We start from the raw sequence: 22,729 nt of genomic DNA, 5'->3' as shown, positions 1-22,729 counted from the left end.
TAAATGTTTCATAAATAGCAAATAAAGTACAAAAATGCTTATCTTTAATTTCTGGTTTTCTTTCATGAAGGCATATTACTAACCAGAAATGGCTGACAATCCAGCTTTAGTCCATTGTTTCCTCTCCACACTGTATTGTACCTCATCACAGGCAGACACAGTAAACTTAACATTTACATTCCTATTTCCAGATCGGAACTTCAGTGGCATGCAGCATTCAAAATTCTGTCCAGATACTGTTGCAGGACATCCTGAAATATTGATATGACTAACATTAATCATTTAAGTATAGCAACATTGCAAGTTATGAAACAATAAAAGACTAGGTTTTGATGCTGCAGTCTTTGAATAATAAATGGTCTTTTTTAAGACTTTTCGGGCACTGACTTTCTTTAGTTTCTCTGTTATCTTTCTAACCTAAATGGTAGACTAGTCACTTTTCACTCTGCATTTAGATGTTATACATTTAATCGAATTGTTTGCTAAATGGTTTAATTACTACAGTAAAGTAAAATATGTTACCTATTGGAATTTCTACACAAGATAATAAATATAGCCAACTTTAAGTAACTTTAAATAATGTTTGAGTAATTTTAGTTTCATCTGACATGGTTTTTTAAAAGGCTCTTGGTTAAGCTATTATAGGAAACAAAATTGAAATAATATGACTGCATGCAAGAAAATTGGTTAACATGTGTATGGTTATGCTGTTAAAGTCTGTCTTACATTTGGAATATGTCAAGTTACTAATATGATTTTGCTTAATAACCATGATCAATGTTTTAATATCAGGAGAGAATTCTATGTCTGATGTTATCAAACTTATAAATATAGTACAATACCTGTTCTGGCATCAGCTCCCTTTTGGACTGTACACTCTGTCAGTTTCCAGAAGTCAAAGGAAAGCCCTGTTTTTAAAGAATTAGTATCAGTACAGTCAGATCTTATTAGGTGAATTCATATTATACCATAGCACCAAACTGATTTCTACTTATCCACTCCATCTATTCAATTTGGAAACTTTTAAATGGGAGCCTAATTGAGACACATAAATTAAAAAAAAAAGATATAGACACTTGATAAATATTGTTCAGCTAAGTTAAGTTGTGGAAATTGATTGATTGTTGGTTGCTTAACTTGTGGAATTTGTGTGTGTTATCTAATGATTAAATAGAAAATGTAGAGTGTAATGTTCTGAATGGATATTGTGGAAAGAACAGAAAGAAAGAAACAGTAAGAACATAAATCAATACGGTTCAATACATTTGATAAAACTCATCAAATTGGGTTTGAATGCATGCAGAATTAGAGAAATGTAAGATAATGTCAGGTATTTGACCAATTATAAGCTTGTACTTCTCTAAATTCCAAAATAGTAACACATCACATGTTAAGTTACAATAAATGTTTAACTCTGACAAACCTTTGAATGGCATCATGTTTTGGAGACTATCACAGGAAGGAAACAGAAGATCAGATGTCTTCATCACACTGTACTCATTTCTACATGGACTTTTACCAGCCTCAAAACAGACATGGATAGCAGCATCAACGGCAAACTTTCCTTGTGATGGAATATTATGTACAGCATATCTACAGTGAAATTTGTATAAAAATTTGTAATAGAAAAACAAAGGATATGGGGTATCCATCCATGACACAAAATCAGTAAGTGCACAGCTAAAAAACACACAATAAGCAAAGGAACAGCGCTTTTAATGCTGCTCTTCATCTCAAAGTCTCAGAGAGGCCTTCAACACAGATCAAAAAAAAAAAAAAAAAACTCTCACCTGTTATACTGTTTAAAAGATTTAAAACAATTCATACAACCAATATTTCTTCTTAGGGTGCAACCATGCTGTTGTACATATTAAGGATATAGAGAAAATTTAATGATTTTTATGTACTGATTTTTAGAAATTCTTGGCTACACATTTATGTAGGAAACAGTATAGACTTTTACTTTAAGGAGTACCTCAATTCAACTCCAATGAGACAAAAACAAATTGCCAAAAGAAATAAATATATGATAAACTTACTTCAAACGGAATGCTCCATGAAGTTGTATCTCTTCATTAGTTCCTAAAAGAGACAAATATTTTAAGTATGCACAAAAACAGCACACAAAACACCCATTTGGTTGCAATGCATTATTAGTATATTACAACAACATTGTATATGTTATCATCAAATTAGGCATATGTAATAAATACTAGAGTGCACAAACTGAAATGTCTCGCCTGCTTTACTACCATGGATTTTATGTTGATAGCCCTAAATATAAAGTTTTACTACAAGTATCACATTAACTTATCATGATCCAAGAAAATGAGGTCAAGGTCAGATAAATCAAGCCAGAAATACATGTACACCTTACAATTATTCCATACGTTGAACATAGTTGATCTAAAAAAAAAATGTATGGACCTATTGGTTATAGTATACTAGAAATAGACCAAACCATGAAAACTTTATATTGACCAATTAACCATGAATATGAGGTCAAGGTCAAATGAACCATGCCAGACAGACATGTACACTTTACAATCATTCCATGGATCAAATATAGTTGACGTATCAAATATAGTATCTAAGAAACAAACTTAACCACAAAAACTTATCATTGACCACTGAACCATGAAAATGAGGTCAAGTTGAGATGACAACCGCCAGTTGGACATGTACACCTTACAATCATTCCATACACTAAATATAGTAGACCTATTGCTTATAGTATTTGAGATATGGACTTGACCACGAAAACGTAACCTTGTTCACTGATCCATGAAATGAGGTTGAGGTCAAGTGAAAACTGTCTGACAGGCATGAGGACTGTGCAAGGTATGCACATAGTTATCATATTACTCACAATAAGAGAGAAATTAACATTACAAAAAATCTTAACTTTTTTTTCAAGTAGTCACTGAACCATAAAAATGAGGTCAAGGACAAAGGACATATGACAGACAAAAACTTCATAACATAAGGCATCTATATACAAAGTATGAAGCATCCAAGTCTTCTACCTTCAGAAATATTAAGCTTTTAAGTAGTTAGTTAACGCCGCCGGATCACTATCCTTATGTCGAGCTTTCTGCGACAAAAGTCGCAGGCTCGACAAAAATCAGTATCATGCCTTACATAGTTACTAAGACATTACATTAGATTGAACATTTTTAAATACTCTGTTGTTTGTAATCAAGGTGAAGACGTGGCCATTGAAATATCAGCAATGTGAAATTTTACAATCGTGTTTAAATTATATAAACAAAATGTGACAGTATAATATGTCTAATTTCTAGTAAATAAAACTACTATAGAAGGATATCACAATCGTGAGAAGGTACATACCCCACTTATAATTCAGGAGTTGTATTTCATGCTGAAGGTCCTCTATAGTGACAGTCATTGTATATAGACATGTATTGATGTTTATAGAGGTATACAGAGACCTCCTCAGTAAGTTAGACTGGACACAGCAAGCCATAGAGTTACATGTGGATGGTATGTGACAGGCTATATCACCTGTGAGATCCAGTCCTGCTTTGGTCAGGTTAGAACATTCTGTAAAATATAACAATGCATTTATAGCATAGAATCAGAATTTCAAAAGATAAATCAAGTCCTTAAATATTAGAATTTAGTTTCTGCAAATACAGTTTTAAAGAAAACTTTTTCCAATGTTCCCACAAATTTTAATCTGGTTTCCCTATGTTTGAAAGATTATGATATCAGTAGATATCATAATCTTATGATAATACAATGGAACTATAACACATATCTTCCATATAAATACACTTAAAAAATTAACAGAAACATGCATTTAAAATCATTCTTAATCATTCTAAATCCAGATGTTCATACATTCCAAAAAGTTCTGATTTTCATATCAACTTGAAATATTATTCAAAATAAGCATATGTAAGAAAATGCTTGTATTCCAGTACTTTTAAGGCCATTTTTCCAGTAGTGCAGATCTAAAAAAAATCATTTAATAGCTAGAACTGAGAGAAACCTATAAGACCATTTGACAAATTTTCCTAAATTTTCGGCTATTAAACATCATCAAATATACTATTGTAAAACTATGTATATCAACAAACAAATCTTATAAGCTGTCAGATATTTTACCATTAGTCCAACCCTTCACAGCCAGGCTGTAGGGGGGTGTTGTTAGGTCACATCTACTGGTAGGTCCCATGTAATCATTTAGTCCTAGGTCCATTATCAAATCATTGGCTGTAACATCAGTGGCTGTAGAGGATGTTGTCAGTCCTCGGTCTGTCAGCCATTTTGTTAATGAAAATGCTATAAAAATACACAAAAAAAATCATAAACAAATACGTAGACATCAACAGACAATCCACCGAGACGGAAGGTGGAAAATATGTTGTTAGGGGCAAATATTTGACCTTCCAGTAGGTCACCAATGATCTCCATAATGAGTTGTTGCAAGGGTAAATCTATCATTCCTGAAAAAGCTGGTACGCACTAACCTTATAGTTTCCACTGAAAGTTAAAAGAAAGTGGCTAGTATGGCATAGACTGAAAATAGATGTAAGTTGATAATAGAAGATCACGTGGTCCTTGATATAAGTAAACTGAAAAGCCAGTAAAACTTAGATTATTTATATAGTTGATTTATTTTAAAATTGCATTCTTAACCAATAAAAAAATCCTTATAAATAAGAATAAAAACATAAAGATGACAAAATTCAGGTTGAAGAATTTCATGCATTCCTTGAAAGTTTATATTTACCCTTATCCAGAAATCCCTCATCCGTACAAGTTGTCTGATTGAGTATTGTATTGTTGAAGACCTGTACATTTAGCTGACATGGTCCTCCAGTCTCGTAACAGACTGATATATTGACATTGAGTTTATAGGCTTTCTCGAGGCTCAGCTTGTCTATCTGGTATCTGCAAATAAGAAAACAAAAACATTCACACTTGCTTTCTACAAATTTACACTTTTGATTTTATTCGATAATTTGGAAGTTCTGTTTACAGTCAAGTATCATACACACAATTTCCACTACTACCTAGAACTGAAATATCTATTGTGATTCATTCAAACCAGATTCTCAAGATGCTGTATCTTTTCTATCCCTACTATTTCTATGATAAATTCATACTAGGAAATGATATTGAATATATAGTACTAAAAAACATAATTTTCTGTACTTTTATTTCACTAACTGAAAGAACTTCAAAACCTATCTACACTATTACAGCCGATTTCAATGAGTGTGTAGGCAAAGGTAATATCTTTGGTTAGCTTGCTTGCTAGCTGAGCCGTGAAGTCATTGTTAGGTTAGGTAAACTACCCTCTTTTAAGAGTAGACTAGTCTGACAGATAACCAATCTATCTGTCTGTAGGACTAGGCTACTTCGAAAGGAGGGTAGTATACCTTACCTAACAATGACTTCACGGTTCAGCTAGCAAGCAAGCTAACCAAAGATATTACCTTTAGCTACACACTCATTGAAATCGGCTGTAATGAATCTATCAACATATGAACTTACATTAATTTAACTATTCCAAACATGGAGAATGTAGTCTCAATACCTGTAACCAAAAAATAAGAATCATTATTCCTGTTAACATTAACAACATATATCTTTTTTTATAAGTACATGTATATAAAAGCTCTCATGATACATACAATCAGATCTAACAATACAAATCATGAAACTAATGTTATGGAGAATCATCAGTTTAAATGACTATGAAATTTTTCAAACAGATTGTCTCAATTTAGTGAGCCTCTATTCTACTTTTTAAAAAATAAGGTACATTTCTTTTTTAATAATGAAAATGAGAGTAATTGTTTCTTATTAGACCTACAATTTCTTTACAAGGGGGTTCAATGAAAATGTTTGTTGGATTTTCCATATCATATTTTCCTGAAGCATTGATGAAGATGGATGACTGTATAACACCTAGTGGCAAATCAAATGCATATTCAGGACAATTACATGCTAATGTGTTATGAACATGATCCCTGCTTTGAATACTACTAGACCAAAACGCTGAGTCTGAATTTTAACGTGCTAGTTCTCAAGTTAACAGTTCGCAGGAAAACATGTCACCCTACCAGACACATTATTTTGACTCTGGACTGACTAGTCTTTGCTCTTATTCCTAAATGCTGCATGTTTAGCTGACAACCAGCAACACCAGTTTTCAAGTCTTTGGTTTCACCCTGCAGGGAATAAAACCCATGACCTCTCGCATGATACCACCAGTCCACTGAGGCAGTTATCTGAATTATTGATTTCTTTGGAACAAAGATATTTACTGATATAACACATCAAACAAATATATAAATGACATTGTCCTACCATATGGAACTTCATTCAATCTGATACTAGTCTGTCTTTCTCCAATCTGTATATGTAGTGTGTTTCTACAGTCAATGATGCTTAAAGAAGTTTGGATGGAGGTATTCAGTAATGGTGTATCTATACAACACTCCAAGGCTGTACAGGAGGTTGGTATTGAACATACCACACCACTTCCTGATAAATCTGGTACACTCACATCATTGACACATTCTGTAAAACATAAAAACAATTAAGTAATGGTGTATCTATACAACACTCCAAGGTCGTACAGGACGTTGGTATTGAACATACCACGCCACTTCTTGATATAACTGGTACACTCACATCATTGACATATTCTGTAAAACATAAAAACAATAAAGTAATGGTGTATCTATACAACACTCCAAGGTCGTACAGGACGTTGGTATTGAACATACCACACCACTTCCTGATAAATCTGGTACACTCACATCATTGACACATTCTATAAAACATAAAAACAATTACTGTAAATTCAAAAATTAATGCGTGCATTTGTTATTGTGAATCCTTGACCATTAGCACAAATTCCAAATCTAATTTATTTGATTGCACAGATTTTTTGTAGGAAAATCACTTCAATATGAGAAAATTATTCTTTAAAATGATATTAAACCTATAATATTAATGTAAGACCACAATTGAAATAAGCCTACCATCAGGCAGCTTACAGAAAAACATTTCCTTTATATGATGTTCCCATAGAAAAAGTACATATTGTTGTTATATCTCAGGGATAACATATTTGCTATTGCCCTCATAGCCAGTCAGTAAGTGTATATCATCCAAAAACAACCATTTGCCATTTCCTTACTCAACAATAAATGGATATCTTTTGGTTATTTTTGTTGTTCGGTTGCTGTCTTATTGATGTTTATCCCATTTCTACACAGTTTCTTAGTTTTATCAATAGCTAAATTAAATTTTAAAAGTAAAATCCTTTTGAACAATGATGAAGTAATATTACCAGAATTCCAGCCATTATCAGTAATCATAAACTGACTGGACACATTATAACACTGTTGATCAGACAAGAATCTGGATAGTCCTAAATCTTCTCTAAGCTGGAGAATGGCCCATTGTGGAAGGATATCTGTTCCTACTGTTCTTGTCAAGTATTTCTCTGACAGCCATTTAGTCAATGAGAAATCTAAAGAAACAGATGAATGATGGATTTAGCTTTTAACAGATATAATAGTGATCAATGCTAATTTAAAATTTCATGAAAAGTAAATAATGTTAGCACCAGAGTTCACTGTAAGTTTAATCAGCTATTACAAGAATTTATATTTGAAACTATTAGTCAACAGGAAACAAGTAATGCTGCATACAAATACTTCAATCAGAATTTCAAAAGTATGTTCTAATTAAAAATGATAGCAGTTTGATAAAAATATACCAGGAATAAGAAAATACGTGTAAACAAACCTTTGCCTGCTGACCAATCACATTTTGTCTGTGGTAATTTGACATTACTTAATACAGATGTACTAAACACACAAGGTCCAGTTGTTTCAAAACACATATGTAGATCAAGATTCACAAGGTAACTGTCTTCTGATTCTAGATTATGTACTGAAAAACTGAAAAAAAAAAATAATACTTTGTCAAAGTGATAAAACTAACAAGTCATATCAAAGGTTTTAATGTCATAATGTAGTGTCAGTATTTGAACTTTAAGGAAATAAATTAAATTATTGTAATTATTCTGCTATTTTTACTGAAGGTGATATCCATTTTTCAACTTCTGAATAGTTATCACAGACATAACCAATGCCAAATATAAAAAGGAAAAGAATTACATCTAATCAGCCATTTAAATTAAAATTACAAATGAATTTTTATATAATATAACAAACTGGTGTTCAAGCATACGATCATAAAACTTTACTCAGTACTTGGAGTACAAAATTTGTGCTTGAAACACCAAATCCAACATATTGATTGGTTGGATTCTGAGTCTGAGTACAAAAATTGTACTCCAAATGTTTATGACCGCAAGGCCAGGAAAACTTGTCACTGCTTCTTAAGTAATGTTTAAGTGAAATTTATCAATAAATCAGGTGTAAAAATATCTCCATAGTGTTGTACAATATGCTGATGTAACAAATCTCATAAAATAATGGCACTTACTCTGCTCTGAGAACTCCTAACAAGCTTAACTGTTCCAGAGTTCCTGTAACAAAATATAACATTAATCCTCATTCTTTAATCCAAAGTAGGTTATCAAAATTTTTTAAAAAAATACAACATTACTGATACCCTCTTGCTTAAAAATGGTACCAGATTTAACAGTGAATAAGTCAAACCAATAGCTTTATTGAAGCCCTTTTAACAACTGGTCAATCTATCGTAATTAGAGTCAATACCAGAAGTTAAAACCTGTAATTTCTGCTAGGTAAAAGTTAACTAAATTTTAATAAGATTTATTCTGTTGCTGTAAAAATAATTTATTACCTTAATAGGAAAAATTATGTTGATCATATTTTTATTCTAAAAAACATAAAATATATTTCGTAATGATTACTTCATGACAACCTTATGTTGGTATATGTTTTTACCATACAACACTCATTCTACAAGACCAATAAACTTCAAATAGCCTGACAAAACAGTTATAATGAAACCATACCCCATGTATAGTTCAGAAGTGACACATCCTTAGTTAGTCTTTCTAGCTGTATCGTCAGTTTCTGTTGGCAGTGGTCTATTGACATAGAAACCATTAAGGTCCTTCCTACTTTATCAACATCAATACAACAGTCCACAGTAGAACATGTGTAGTCTAAATAACAACTCAGTGGGTCTGTCAGGTCACTTAGACTAACATTCCTTGTACATACTGAAAATACAAATCATCATTTAATTTAGTATTGTTGGCATGGTAACTACAAGGTGAATCTTTAAGGTCACTCAGACAGATATTCCTACTACATACTGAAAACACGAAACATTATCTATATTGTTGGTATGGTATCATAGTGGGTCAGTCGGGTTGCTCAGACTGAATTCCTTGTACATAATGAAATCACAGATTCAATACTTAGTACACATTAGACAAAATGCATATAATACATATTTTGTGTGTTTGCCAAAATATCTTACAGTTATTCCATCCTTGTTGTGAAGGTATATAAGGATTACTGGATCGACTACATGATGGAGATTTAAGGTAGTATGATAATCCTAGATACTGGAATAGTTTGGAAGCCATGTTGTCTGATAGCTGTGATGCTGGTGGTATCTTGTGATCTATCATCCAGTCTGACAAGGAGAAATCTACAAATATTAAAAAAAAAATATATTCATTTTCATTGTATGACTTTTTTCCTTTCAAAATATTCACAAATATTATCTAATTCTAATACAGGACCTTTTTTTTAGCTTACTATGCGGTATGGATTTTGTTCATTGTTGAAGGCCAAATGGTGACCTATAGTTGTTAACTTCTACAGGTCATTTGGTCTCTTGTGGAGAGCTGTCTCATTGGCAATCATACCACATCTTCTTATTTTTATAATAAGTAGTTTTTCATCCCTTTCCTGCTGGCTTATACATGATGCATCATTATTTATCTTTTGATTTTTCTTCTTCAGAATATCTAAATGAGTAATTTCTTAATTACTATGAATCACTATAAATAGAAATATAACAAAACAAAATATTTATGGTTCACCAAACAATTGCTGGTTCTTACAATTTTGAATTTATACTCTTCATTTGGGAGGAGAATAAATCTAGAATTAATATCATTGTAACGACATACTGACATTTTCAGAAATAGAAAATTCGGAGGAATAAAATACTGTGCCCTACAAGATAAATAAATGATGCACATAATCATACTAGACTGAAGCAAGAGGTGCATGTGAAGAAATAACCAATATGAAATATATAGTAAGGGCATAAGAAATTCCCATTATATAAAACCCGGTGATGATCGGATATGATTCTTCAGAAGAGTAGAACTTACTTTTATAACAGCAGTTCTTTTTCCAGTATCTGAGTGATATTGTGCCTTTTATACTTACTAGCCACACTAAATCCTGTATCCCATTCACACTGTAGAATTGGTAACAACACATTGTCTAGAATAACATAGTTCTGTTCACAGGATTCTTGACTTTCTGTACAAACTGATACATTCATGGACATCATGTAGGAATGCTCTTCACTAATCTTCTCTATGGCATACCTACAGGAAAGTCACAGTATTGTTTTACATTTTGTTTGTTGTGAAGATAATTTGCATGTACACATGGTTAAGAATCAATAAAGGTTCATTGTAAACTAAATTTGACTATACTGGTCAACAACTCTTAAGCAATAAGATTTTTGTTGTATTTAGCATCCTACTACTGTTTACTTCAGTCCTGCAAATCAAATTGTGTGTTATATAGAGATATGAATACTATTATTCCAATTTTTTAATCAATGTATATCTTTTGAATGAGAGTACAATACCACAATAATATGAAGACACAAATATTAGCAAATATTACTTTTCTTGAATCAGCATTCTTTAACAGGCAAATTGCATGTGCAACATGTCACAATTTGTCTTGCAGTTTTTCTTATAACATTAAATAACTAATACTCACGAGACAGTTACTACTCCTGCTATAGAAAACTGGCTCAACTTTCCTGCAAAATATATTACTTCATAATAAAATTTAAATTATTCAAAGGAAAAAAACTTCTTTTTTAAATTCTTTAACAAGCACATATATATATACCTTATATTAACCAATGTTAAACCAAGCAAAAAGCACAATATGTGAAGTCATTGCAATCTTTGATATTTTGTTTACCTTTTTTGTTGGCATCATATATTGTATTTAAATTTGCAAATATTGAGCAGAACAAAGAATTCTCTTATATTATTTTGAAAATACTAAGTTTAATATATTGTTCTTATTCTTTAAAAGATATAAATTAAAATTACAATTAAGTAATAATTTAAAAGAGAAATCAAAAAATCTGTGCCATGGGAGGTAACTTTAAAAATGTTTGTTATTCAGGAGGAGATAATTAAACTGGAATATCAACCTTTTTTATATTTTCTTGTAAAATTCCTAAAAAAAAGTTAATAAGATAAGATAATTAAGATAATCTTTATTTCAGACTCAAAAGGTCCAAATAATTTACATAACACAAAATTTTCTTAATATAATTCTGCAAATAAATATAGAAAATGAGTGTTCAAAAAGTTTTTTTCCATGTTTTGAATATAAAAGGATTTCTAATTCTCAGTAACAAACTTAAAACACCATCTACAAAAAGACTCACCAAATTCATACTTGGCCAAAGATATATTGTGAATGTAGTTATCTATTCCAACACTGACCACAAACTGACATGGATCCACTATAACTTTTGTCTGGAAGTCTCTGTCTAACTGGTCAGCATGTAGGCAACACTCCATGCCAGTACAAAGGGAGGAAATCTGACAGGGGATTCCAACATCTGGTGTAGACGTCCAGGATACAGTTGTATTAAGAGGACAGGCTGAAATACATTTGTAATCATATAAGTCTTGCTGAATTGTAAAATGCCTATTGCAATTTAAATGCTTAACTTAAAAAGTTCTGGAGATAATGTCCAGAGAAAGGACCATTTAACAGAGGCTTCATTCCATACTCTGCCTTGAGATATTTATACATTATAAAAAATAATAATGTGACAACAAAATGTAATCATCATTTAAATCTTTAGAAAAATAAATTAGGATCCAAGAAAAAAATGCAAAAGAATATTGAATTTAATTGTTAATTTATGCATACATGCAGTAAATTATGACAATTGCTTTTAATCAGAAACCATATCAGACTCACTATTTCAAATATTTTTACTAAAAAAATCAGATAACCTTTGAAACACAGATTCATTAATCTCCAAAACACCAAAATCCTAGATGAAAAAAGTCATAATTCTTCAACATTAAATGTCATATCCCTCAAAAATCAAACAATTTTTGTATTTAAAGGTTCATAACTGATTAAACATTAACATTTACACACCACCACTATAGTAATGTTCAAGAATACAAAGATTTGTAAAAAAGACATGCTATAAATCCTAACCAGAGGATATTGTTAGTACAGTCAAATCTTTATTAAGCAGTCACTCATGGGAAGTACCAAAAGTAAATGCTCAATGGAGGTAGCTTTTTAAAAGAGGTTCCAAAAATTCAGATTCTGACATCACCCGTGGCCAGGATTCTGGCAAATTGTTTTAGTGCTTTCAGTCCATAGAGTTATTGTTCATTCAAATAGACAAATAAAAAATGGCAGATTCCAGCAATGTAATTTTGAAAAAAACCTTTGAGATGTTTAATATTCATGGAGAAATAAGTCTGTGGTGCAGTTTTCAAAGAAACTGAAAGGAGAGGAAAACAATTAATTCACGAATTCACCTCCTATTTCACGATCACGGTTGCAAAAGGTTTGATTCTCATTTTGACTTCGATACTTAACACATATATTTTTCGTCATGATTATAATGGTAGTTACAAATTTTAAAATGACCATTGTTAAAAGTCGAAATGACGACTTGGTGCAAAATTTAGGTGACAACTGACTGTGTTAGACAAGTGACCACTTCAAAGAGTTAAATTATATAGAGAAAAAGTTTGGGAGGGTCTGAAAGTGACCCTTAGAGGCAGGTGACTGCTGAAACAAGGTGACTGTTTTGGCAGGTTTGACTGTACAATGATCAAATAAAACATAAATGGTACCATCAGTCCAAACAGTCTGGTTAAACATGGCCGTATTCTTTCCACACTCCTCCTGTTGTAGATATGGAGAGATTCCTAGTTTCTCAAACAACAATGATTTGCCATAATCAGGTAAAGGAGCATAAGGATTCATTCCATTGTGTGAAGCCTTCCAGTTTCTCAGTGAAAAATCTGAAAATAAAAACATGAATGAAAATAACACTTTTTAAATTTGTACGTCGGAAGAGCTTTAATAAAATATTTAATCTAAAATTAGAATTATTGGTATTGGTGTTAAAGTACCTAAATTTGTTACCCATAAAATATAAATATAAACTTTTGCAAACTGTAACACAAAAAATAATACTTCATTTATATTTGTACAAAGTATACTTCCTTTCTATTTGCTGGTTTAAAAAAAAATCAAAGACTACTTATTCCTCTTGAAAAACATTAAGGCAAATATTTTGTGATGTATATTTTTTCTTCTTCTTCAAAATTTCACAAAAAGTTGCCTGTCCCATCTGCAACTTGAGTGGGTCAGAATTGAAATCTTTTTTGGCTGCACATCATGTCTAAAAGTTACATAGTTTATCTAAATTAAGACAAGAAATACAAATTGATTCTGCATTTGCTAAGTTATTTATTTTAACAGCAATATAGTTAACGATTTTTTACCTTACTGGCAAGATATTCACTTAGTTAACTCACAACATAACTGAACATAATTCATCAGGTATATTCTCTCTCATTTTGAAAGTTTCTTAAAAATAAAACTTACTAGCAATATAGTAACTGTTGTCCATGACACACAAGTCTTTAGGTAATCTGCTTTTGTTAAGAACTATAGTTGTATTACAGGGTTGACCATCTTCAAAACATTCACTCATATTGAGGCTCACTACATAAATTCTCTCCCCTGGTAAATCATCTATAGCAAAGGACAGATGGAAAACACCAACTAACCATAAATCTTCTATCTGGCCTAAAAATGATAAAAATTTGATACATAATTATGTCAGGAAAAAATTTGCCATATCAGTTCATGTGTTTCCTAGGACATTAATGAACAAATTTTATTTCATTAAAAGCATGAGGTGTGTACAATGGTTACCTATTGGTAGCTTCCTTATAATTTTTGCAACCAAGCAATTGTCCAAAGAGGACAAAACTTAACTGTTTTCTCATAACACTGAAATTCTAATTATAAAATACAACTGCCAATTAAATAAACCAACTAATCAACAAATATTGATGACTTTACCTACAGTTTGATATTTCCTACCTTGTACATGTATTAAAAGTATATCTCTCATTACTACAAAAAATTTAACATTATATCTTTCATTTCAAGGATAACTTTAATACTAAATGTTAACTTAGTTTTTTACTTCAAAAGAAAATGTTATATACTATATTAGTATCAATGTTTTTAATCATTTTCAGCTTGTTGTCATCTCAGACCATAGAAATCAGTGACATAGTCCAATTGTGCTGACATGGCAATAAACTAGCATTAATCAATCATATATGTGATATTTTTAGGAAATACCTACCCCATTTGTAGTTAGTGAGGGAGATGTTTCTTCGGAACTTCTCTATGCCTACTATCAACTCATATGAACAAGGATCAATGTGAAGGTAAAATCCAAAGGACCTTGGAATGAAGTTAACATTCACACAACACTCGATACTGGTACAGTCATATGTCAGGTGACAGGAAGTAGGATCAGGAATGCTGGGCAATGACACTGATTTGATGCAGGCTGAAAAAATGATTTACAAAATAGGCAAATAAAATGTTGAATTTGATAGTCAATTTCTTAGCATGTGTAGCTTGAAGAAAAAACACAGACTGCTAGTAATTTTTGTTTGTATAATTTACAAACCTTTTTTAAAACATTATTTGTGATGACATATTTTCTGTGATGATTTATATATTATATTGGGGTTGGTTTTTTTTAGCCTTTTTTTATGCTCTTTATACTGTTTTGTGCATTTGGCTTCTCGAGTGTATCTGATGAAGTTAATACCAGAAACATGGATCAATGTATAATTACTCCTTTTATACTGCAATACACAAAACTACATACACTAGGTGAGTTTAAGACATGAAATAGACTATACAAAAATGCCCCATACCTCTAGTCCTTTATAATCTCTCAAAATAAGGTTTAAGAAAGCATATTTTTCATGATACATTTTTTTACAGTCAATACAATTTGACTGAGTGAATAGCAGGGTTGCAGTATAAAATTATTAAACTTTCCTAAGAATATCTAATATCTAAAAATACATTATAATCCACTCAGATAGAAGTTACTCAGGTGAAACACCCAAGTACATATCAGTCTCAGCATGTCCTCTGAATAAACTCACCTTTGTTCCATCCATTAGTACTTGGTGTATATGTGTTGTCACTGCGTCTACACTGTTGAGTATTGAGATATGAAGAGATACTCAAGTCATTGAGTAGGTACGATATCATCCAGTCCTCTAATTTGGCTCCTGGTACTAAACTGTACTCGTTGTACCAGTTGGATAAGGAGAACCCTGTAGTTATAAAGATTAAGATTGACAGAAAATGTAGTGAAATATCTTCAAGTCTACAGCTTAGTTTGATGCTGCCAAAAATAAAATGGGGAAAATTTTTTCAAATGTTTTAAGAAAATTTTTCCATTTCATGGAATTTGCAACTAAACAAGTTAAAGTTGGGTATTAATTATAACTAGTCATCAATCTATAAAGGTGCTTCCTTTTTGTTAGCTAATTATTTTTTGATAATTAAAAGATATCAGTAAAGGCCACTGATTGATTCAAGATATTAATTAAAAATAGACAATACCAATTGACCTTGTAATTTCTTTGTTTGATAAAATTAATTGTTTTTCTTGTTCAGAAAAATTAAAGATAAGCAAAGTCCAACAATTATACAAGTCACAATTTTTAGGGTAGTTTCAAATTCTACTAGTCCAACCACATGACTCTAATTACCTGAGGGTATAGAATGACTTGACCAATCACAATGCTGTTTAGGTAGTTTGGTATTCTTTAATACTGTGAACTTTTTGTCACTGTCACACTGTGGCATGTTAGTCTCGTAGCAGAACATCACCTCTATATTTACTAAGTACATCCTCTCTGTCTGTAAGTCCTCTATACTGTACCTATCAACAAAGAAATGATATATCCTTAGTGAGACTACTAATAAACCCCACTCCTCAGTATCCCAGAAGAGATTAACTACATAAGACAAATTTTAACTGAATATTTAACTTAATTAGTGATCAGAAGTTAATTAACTTAATATAATTGCCAAAAATATATTCTGTATAAAGTCAAAATGCAATAGAAATGTAGAGTAGAGGATACCTACGATTCAAGTTTTTTTCAGAATATATGAATTTTTACCTTCAAATAAATTTACTTTTAAAATGTGAAATGAATGTCTTCCAGGAACAATAACAATTCAGAATAATAGTCTTTTTCTATGGTATAATATTAATTCTGATTTCTGATACAATTTATTTTCCTTAGACATCCAACCGGCCAGATCCCATCCAAAACAATAAATAATGTTCACTGACCATCCCATTCAAATGAGATAATAACATTAAAAAACTCATAGTTCATATATCATAAACAAATAACCTCACAAGAATAACACTCACCTAACTCTGGCAATGCCTTGCATGCTGAAATAATTATCTTCTCCTGAAAAATCAAAAAGATTGTAAAGTAAAAATATTACAACTGTATAAACAACTTTGATATTAGTTTTTCTTACAATTAAAGAACCTTAGTGAGCGTGCTCACATATCCCACGTCCCAACAATGTCATTGGAGAAATAAAATAAGTGTAAGAAAAAAAAATTGAATCATAATTTCCTGTCAATATGCACATCTACATAGTATGTCCTTATTATCTACACAGTTTCATGAAATTCTGTTGTGTGGTTTGAGAGAAGTTGCGATGACAAAAAAGTTCAAAGGGGCGTAACTCCTGGAAAAAAAATTGAATCATAATTTCCTGTCAATATGCACATCTATGTAGTATGTCCTTATTATCTGAAAAGGTTTCATGAAATTCTGTTGTGTGGTTTGAGAGGAGTTGCGATGACAAAAGGTTGCAGTAGTATATTGGGCAAATAAGTTCAAAGGGGCGTAACTCCTGGAAAAAAAATTGAATCGTAATTTCCTGTCGACATGCACATCTTCGTAGTATGTCCTTATTATCTGAAAAGGTTTCATGAAATTCTGTTGTGTGGTTTGAGAGGAGTTGCGATGACAAAAAGTTGCAGAAGTATATTGGGCAAATAAGTTCAAAGGGGAGTAACTCCTGGAAAAAAAATTGAATCGTAATTTCCTGTCGATATGCACATCTACGTTGTATGTCATTATTATCTGAAAAAAGGTTTCATGAAATTCTGTTGTGTGGTTTGAGAGGAGTTGCGATGACAAAAGGTTGCAATAGTACATTAAAGTAAATAAGTTCAAAGGGGCGTAACTCCTAGAAAAAAATTGAATCTTAATTTCTTGTTGATATGCACAACTACATAGTATTTCCTTACTATCTAAAAAGGTTTTGTGAAATTCTGTTGTGTGGTTTGAGAGGAGTTGCGATGACAAGAAATAGGACTGACGGACTGACGGACGGACAGACGGACGGACAGACGGATGGGTCAAAAACATTATACCCTCCGCAACTCGTTGCGTGGGGTATAATTATCATTCAATCTTTTTACATACTAACCATTACTAAAATATTAACACAGAAATGATACTATGCATAACGGATCAATACTGAGTGCTACTCCCTTAATACATTTCCCAGGGAAGGCACTTCAAAATCACAGCAATGGGTGAGTGTCAAAGACTTTTTTGTATTGTGAAAAAGTAAATGAAATTCTAAAATTTGCTTCTTTGGGTGATAACCCTATTTTTAAAGTTCCTTCGCTGCATACCCTGTCTGTTTTAATGGAACAGCCCTAAGTAACTATGACAATCTCTTCAGTTGACTTGTAGTAGCATTCATGCCATGATTGTGAGAGACCATACCAAAGACATTTAATTTTGTATTTTTAGCTTTTTAAATTGCTTTTTTACAGAGATTGAGTCAATCACATGGGATGACATATCTTCCAGTTGACTGTGACTTTGTGAGCTTACATACTAATAAATATAAGGCTACAGTAGTATCATCATGCAATGGGGTCTGTCTTAGTACAAAGCAGAATTCCAATTCATTTTACACCATGTTTTTATCCTGAATAAGCCTGAATATCCACTTAACATTAATCATCCATGAATCCCCACAACAAAGAACAGGAATCACCACATTCAGCTTACCCCATTTAAAGTCTGTCAATGTCCTGTTATACATAGTCTTCTCTATACCAATACTGAGTCTATTCTCACAAGGATCTAGCTGGAACATTACTTCAAATGTTTGTTGTAAGAACTGGTTATAGCTACAACAAGTCAGGCCTGTACAGACATCTGAGATGTGACAGGCTACCTCTGGTTTCAGTGTTGGCAAGGTCAGGTTCATGGAACAATCTGATAATAATTAAAATTGAATACAGTACTTCTGATTATAATGCCAAACAATTTATTTTCTGTAATTCATTGTAATCCCCCCAAAAAAAATTCAAAGATGTTCACAAACGAAACTTTCCAGTTAAAATCCTGGAAAACTGACCATCTTACATCTGTCAAAAATTTTAAAACTTTACACTTCAGATAAAGAGCTCTGTCACTATATCAATGTGGGTTTAGTCAGTCTAGTTCCTTCATATATTCAATACAAAATTTTTAAGGTATCTTCAAGCTTATTCAACTAAACAGAGCAAGGGAGGTAACAACATTTATTGTCAAACATTGAACACGTTGTTCATCATTTGATTTATTTTCAGTTTTTCATACAAATGACAAAAAATATTGTTGTTACCACTTTTATGGTAATTTGTTTACTATAAATCATCCCAGTATATCTCTCGATACAGTTGGCATATGATTTCTTCAATAGGGCATCCCTGGCTTTATGTATGACAACTAACTATACAGACATCTTTACCTTGTGACCATCCATTATTATAAGGATGAACAGCCCTGTCACACTTGTTATCTAGGAAGTAAGCTGCCAGGTTAGTCTCTTCATAGAGTTGATACAGCATGAACTTTGGTAAGGCATCTGTAGGTTTAAATCCTCTGTGTGATAACCAACTATACAGGGAAAATCCTAGAAAATAACAAAAATACTTTGGAAAGTATTAATTTTCTCCTGTCTGAGGACATGAAAAGTTGTAAAATTTCAGAAATGATTAAAAGATTTATGTGCATATGGTTTTTTATAACTACTAAATATACTAATGGCATTGGTAAAAAGTCTTCAATCAACTTGTATTTAATTAATCAAAAAGTATTTTTCTTACCTTTGATGAAATAATCAGACTTCCACTGACAAGCTTGTTTAGGTAGTAAATGATTTTCAAAGATAACCACATGAGACTCTACAGCTCCACTGGCTTCAAAACTGGTGGTCAGGTTCATATTGATTAGGTACTTCTTCTCTTCATATAAGTTGTCAACTGAAAATCTGTCGGTAGAAAAAGTCAAAATAAGAGAATGTGTGTTTTCACCCCTTTTCAGGATAAGTTGAGTGGTGTCAAAAGGGAAAGAAAAATCAATAGCATCAAAAATAATAATGATCTTTCAGTATTTATTCATTACCAAACCTCATTTGATCAATGTGAAAATTCCATTCCCTAAACAGTAACTGAAGTTGAAACCCATATACTGCTTAAAATGGAGATGCATGAAAGCTTATGTCAAAGCATATACAATTTTAATGGACAATAATTAGTATACCTTCATATATAATATAAGCATAATAAAGGAACTAACACACAAACAGTGCATACATATCTGAGTGTACCCTACAAGTTATCTGAATGGCATGCCTCGCCTCATACATTCTTGCAATTAAGAGGCAAGCTGTAACATTTATCAATAGTCTATTGCAAATGTTTATTCTGAAATGAACCTAAAGGGTCAATACAAGAGGATCGCAAGTATATTCCTTGTGTGGAAAATAGATGCATTTACATTTGTATGCAAGTTTGTCCGCCATTACTTAAAGTCAAACAAGTTCTAGTAAAATTTTGCGTCACAATTAAAAATATTTGACATCATAATTAAAAAGTGATTGTTGCAGAACGCCAGAATGTTATTTGGAGACAGTTCTACAGTCATTAGGAGCAAATTAGCTAAATACCCAAAAGTGTGAATACGTTTATTCCACCTACTGTATGTCTTAGCTCCTGTAACACTCAAATCAGAAAAGACAAAAATGTTTTAATTTGGGTTGAGTGTAAAGAATGAAAATACAACTAATACATTGAAGACATAACTATTCTAAAATTGTTACTTAAAAAAAAAGAGCAACACATTTCAATGTAAACACTTACTGTATCAGCATTACTCCATACAAGTCAAAATATTCTTGTTTTCCTGAAAATATGATTACACAAATTAAAGATGACATAATAAAGGGGCATCTTTAACTACCTTAAATTTCATAGTCTTTTATATAATTTTCTAACCTCTGATATTCTTATAATAAATCTCATTTTTCAATTTACTGCCTTAAATTTCACAATAAGTTATGTTATAAAATTGGTTGGTCTTTTTTCAGACAAAAAGACAAAAAAAGAAATAGCCATACCAAACCAAGAGCAATTGAAAAATCAAATTTTGTCATGATATGTTAGTTACATATAATGTAAATATTCATCTATATAAAAAAGTATAACTATACTATAGGAGACCTGTGAATGTTGTGAATTTTCATAAATTTTTCTTTAGAATTTGTTTGGAATTTATTTATATTAATACATTGTACTTGATTGAATAAGACATTATATTTCATGCTAAGACATTAAACTGAATTTTTATAGAAGAGTTTAAATTTACATTAATTTCTCGGAAAGGAACCATACGTCAACAAAAAAGATCTTTTAACATAATATTTGTTATAACATTCTACCTATCTGACTCGAATATTTAGTTTGTTGAAGCCTTGCTCTGTTTTCTAGGCCTAATTTTGGTTGAAATCTGGACAATTTTGTCTAACTCTCAAAAATCTCTATATTTGGCCTATTTGGGATGTAAAAAACAACACTTTAAAATAAAACTTTGAAAAAAATATTGTTACATGTCTTTTTAACAACTTCAAAATTTTTATCTTGAAATTTTAACTTACTGTAGATTCATTTAATTTCATGGGTACCAATTTTCGTGATTGAGGAAAACTTGCATTTTAGTGGATATTTAATTTTGTGGCTTTGGCAAAGTTTACATACATTCCTTTAGAAAATTTGTAATTTGTTGAACATTTAAATTCATGGTTCCCAAGTACCCACGAAATCCACGAAAATTGGTATCTAACGAATATTAATGAATCCATAGTATTAATCATGGAAATATATGGCCCTAACTAAATTACTCCTTTGAATCCTTGAACATCCTATTTATTGGGATAATAAAATGATTTATGAGAAGAGAAAAAAACATGTACTTGTATTTCTCAATTGACTAAACTTTCAAGTATGTTGAAAATGTCTACATGTCTTTTGCTTTTTCTTTCCTAGGGTTGTTGTTTTATTGATGTACACTTCACATCTTTTATTCATATGTATGCAAAATCATGAGGCTTTAACTGTATTTACCCCACTGGTAATCAAATAAGGTCAGTTCAAAGGTCAACTTTTCTATCCTGACAGTCAACATGAAGTCACATGGATCGATCTTGACTTCTGCTTCCATTGAGGTACTGAGCAGTCCTATATCCATACAACATAAGACATCTGTACAGGTTTGGTCAATATAACAGTTTATATTGAATGGTAGAGTCTTCAATTCAGACATGTGGGTACTACATTCTGTAAAATTGTTACATAATTTGTATCAAATCTGTGATCGCTGTACATGTTTTCAAAAATGAGAATTTTCACAATATATTGCATACTTTTCAATTTCAAAAACTTGAGTCTGTTTGGCTTCAAAGTTACAATAGAATAACATGATTACAGCAAGTTGGTGATAAAGCAAACAGAATCCATGATAAAATTAGAGAAAAAAACTATAAAGTTCTAGGTCCTATGCAATAATAATTTTAGTCCTTTATGGCTCCATACATGCTACATATTATGGATAACACTGGAAAGGTGTCAAAATATCATTATCTAACAAAATCAGATGAAAGTAAATATGAATGTTTCTTGCGCTAAGACTAAATATTGATTCTGTTCTTTAATTCTTACTAAATTGCCAACTGAAACAGATGGATTGTGTTGTCAAATTATGTTTTAAAATTACCTGTTCTCCATCCATTGAGTGGTGGGCTGTATGGAGAGTTATATCTCTGACAAGCTTTATCACTGAGGTATGGAGCTATACCTAATGTCTCCTTCAGTTTAGAGATTTCGATCGGAGATAATGCACTGGTTTGATCAATCCCATGCACCTTTCTCCACTCTGACACTGAAAACTCTGTCAAAAAATATGAAATTATGGTCAATAATATGAAAACCAGAGATTTTCAGTTAAATTCAATTAGACATAAAACCACAATTTCTGATCTTT

General features: G+C 31.5%; 2 protein-coding genes and 1 long non-coding RNA gene across 3 annotated transcripts in view; all 3 read right to left on the bottom strand.

The window, feature by feature from the left end:
- The window catches only part of LOC127706216 (uncharacterized), a 75,816-nt gene extending 75,577 nt beyond the window's left edge, over positions 1–239 (bottom strand). The window contains exon 1 of the mRNA XM_052210698.1: positions 84–239. Within this exon, the coding sequence (XP_052066658.1) occupies positions 84–210 (127 nt within the window). The 5' untranslated portion in view covers positions 211–239. The remainder of the gene's footprint in view (positions 1–83) is intronic.
- A 1,796-nt stretch (positions 240–2,035) lies between these two features.
- LOC127706601 (uncharacterized) lies at positions 2,036–19,636 on the bottom strand. Its single transcript, XM_052211255.1, has 23 exons — positions 19,519–19,636; positions 19,161–19,325; positions 18,434–18,643; positions 16,756–16,798; positions 16,079–16,251; positions 15,464–15,637; positions 14,641–14,850; positions 13,866–14,069; positions 13,106–13,276; positions 11,659–11,877; positions 10,971–11,013; positions 10,401–10,564; positions 9,475–9,648; positions 9,002–9,211; positions 8,503–8,545; positions 7,798–7,952; positions 7,337–7,519; positions 6,673–6,814; positions 5,527–5,598; positions 4,760–4,920; positions 4,132–4,308; positions 3,352–3,564; positions 2,036–2,082 (listed from the first exon to the last, which is right to left on the bottom strand). Exons 1-23 carry the CDS (start codon positions 19,634–19,636, stop codon positions 2,036–2,038), a joined length of 3,471 nt encoding a protein of 1,156 aa, XP_052067215.1.
- Positions 19,637–20,559: 923 nt separating this feature from the next.
- On the bottom strand, positions 20,560–22,630 carry LOC127706217 (uncharacterized). Its single transcript, XR_007984327.1, has 3 exons — positions 22,463–22,630; positions 21,814–22,026; positions 20,560–20,596 (listed from the first exon to the last, which is right to left on the bottom strand). It is a non-coding gene; the product is annotated as an uncharacterized LOC127706217 (long non-coding RNA).
- Between the last annotated feature and the right edge of the window lie 99 nt (positions 22,631–22,729).

This window comes from Mytilus californianus, unplaced genomic scaffold (genome assembly GCF_021869535.1).
Source record: "Mytilus californianus isolate M0D057914Y unplaced genomic scaffold, xbMytCali1.0.p SCAF_6, whole genome shotgun sequence".
NCBI lineage: Eukaryota > Metazoa > Mollusca > Bivalvia > Mytilida > Mytilidae > Mytilus > Mytilus californianus.
The sequence above is the reverse complement of the archived record's forward strand: the minus strand, read 5'-3'. Positions and strand labels throughout refer to the sequence as shown.

Coding starts and splice junctions, on each gene's coding strand:
- LOC127706601 (XM_052211255.1), bottom strand. CDS start 19,636: ATGAACCTGACCACCAGTTTTGAAGCCAGTGGAGCTGTAGAGTCTCAT. Junction 19,326..19,518: donor GTCTGATTATTTCATCAAAG/GTAAGAAAAATA, acceptor GTTATTTTCTAG/GATTTTCCCTGTATAGTTGG. Junction 14,070..14,640: donor CCTCACTAACTACAAATGGG/GTAGGTATTTCC, acceptor TATCATTTTTAG/GCCAGATAGAAGATTTATGG.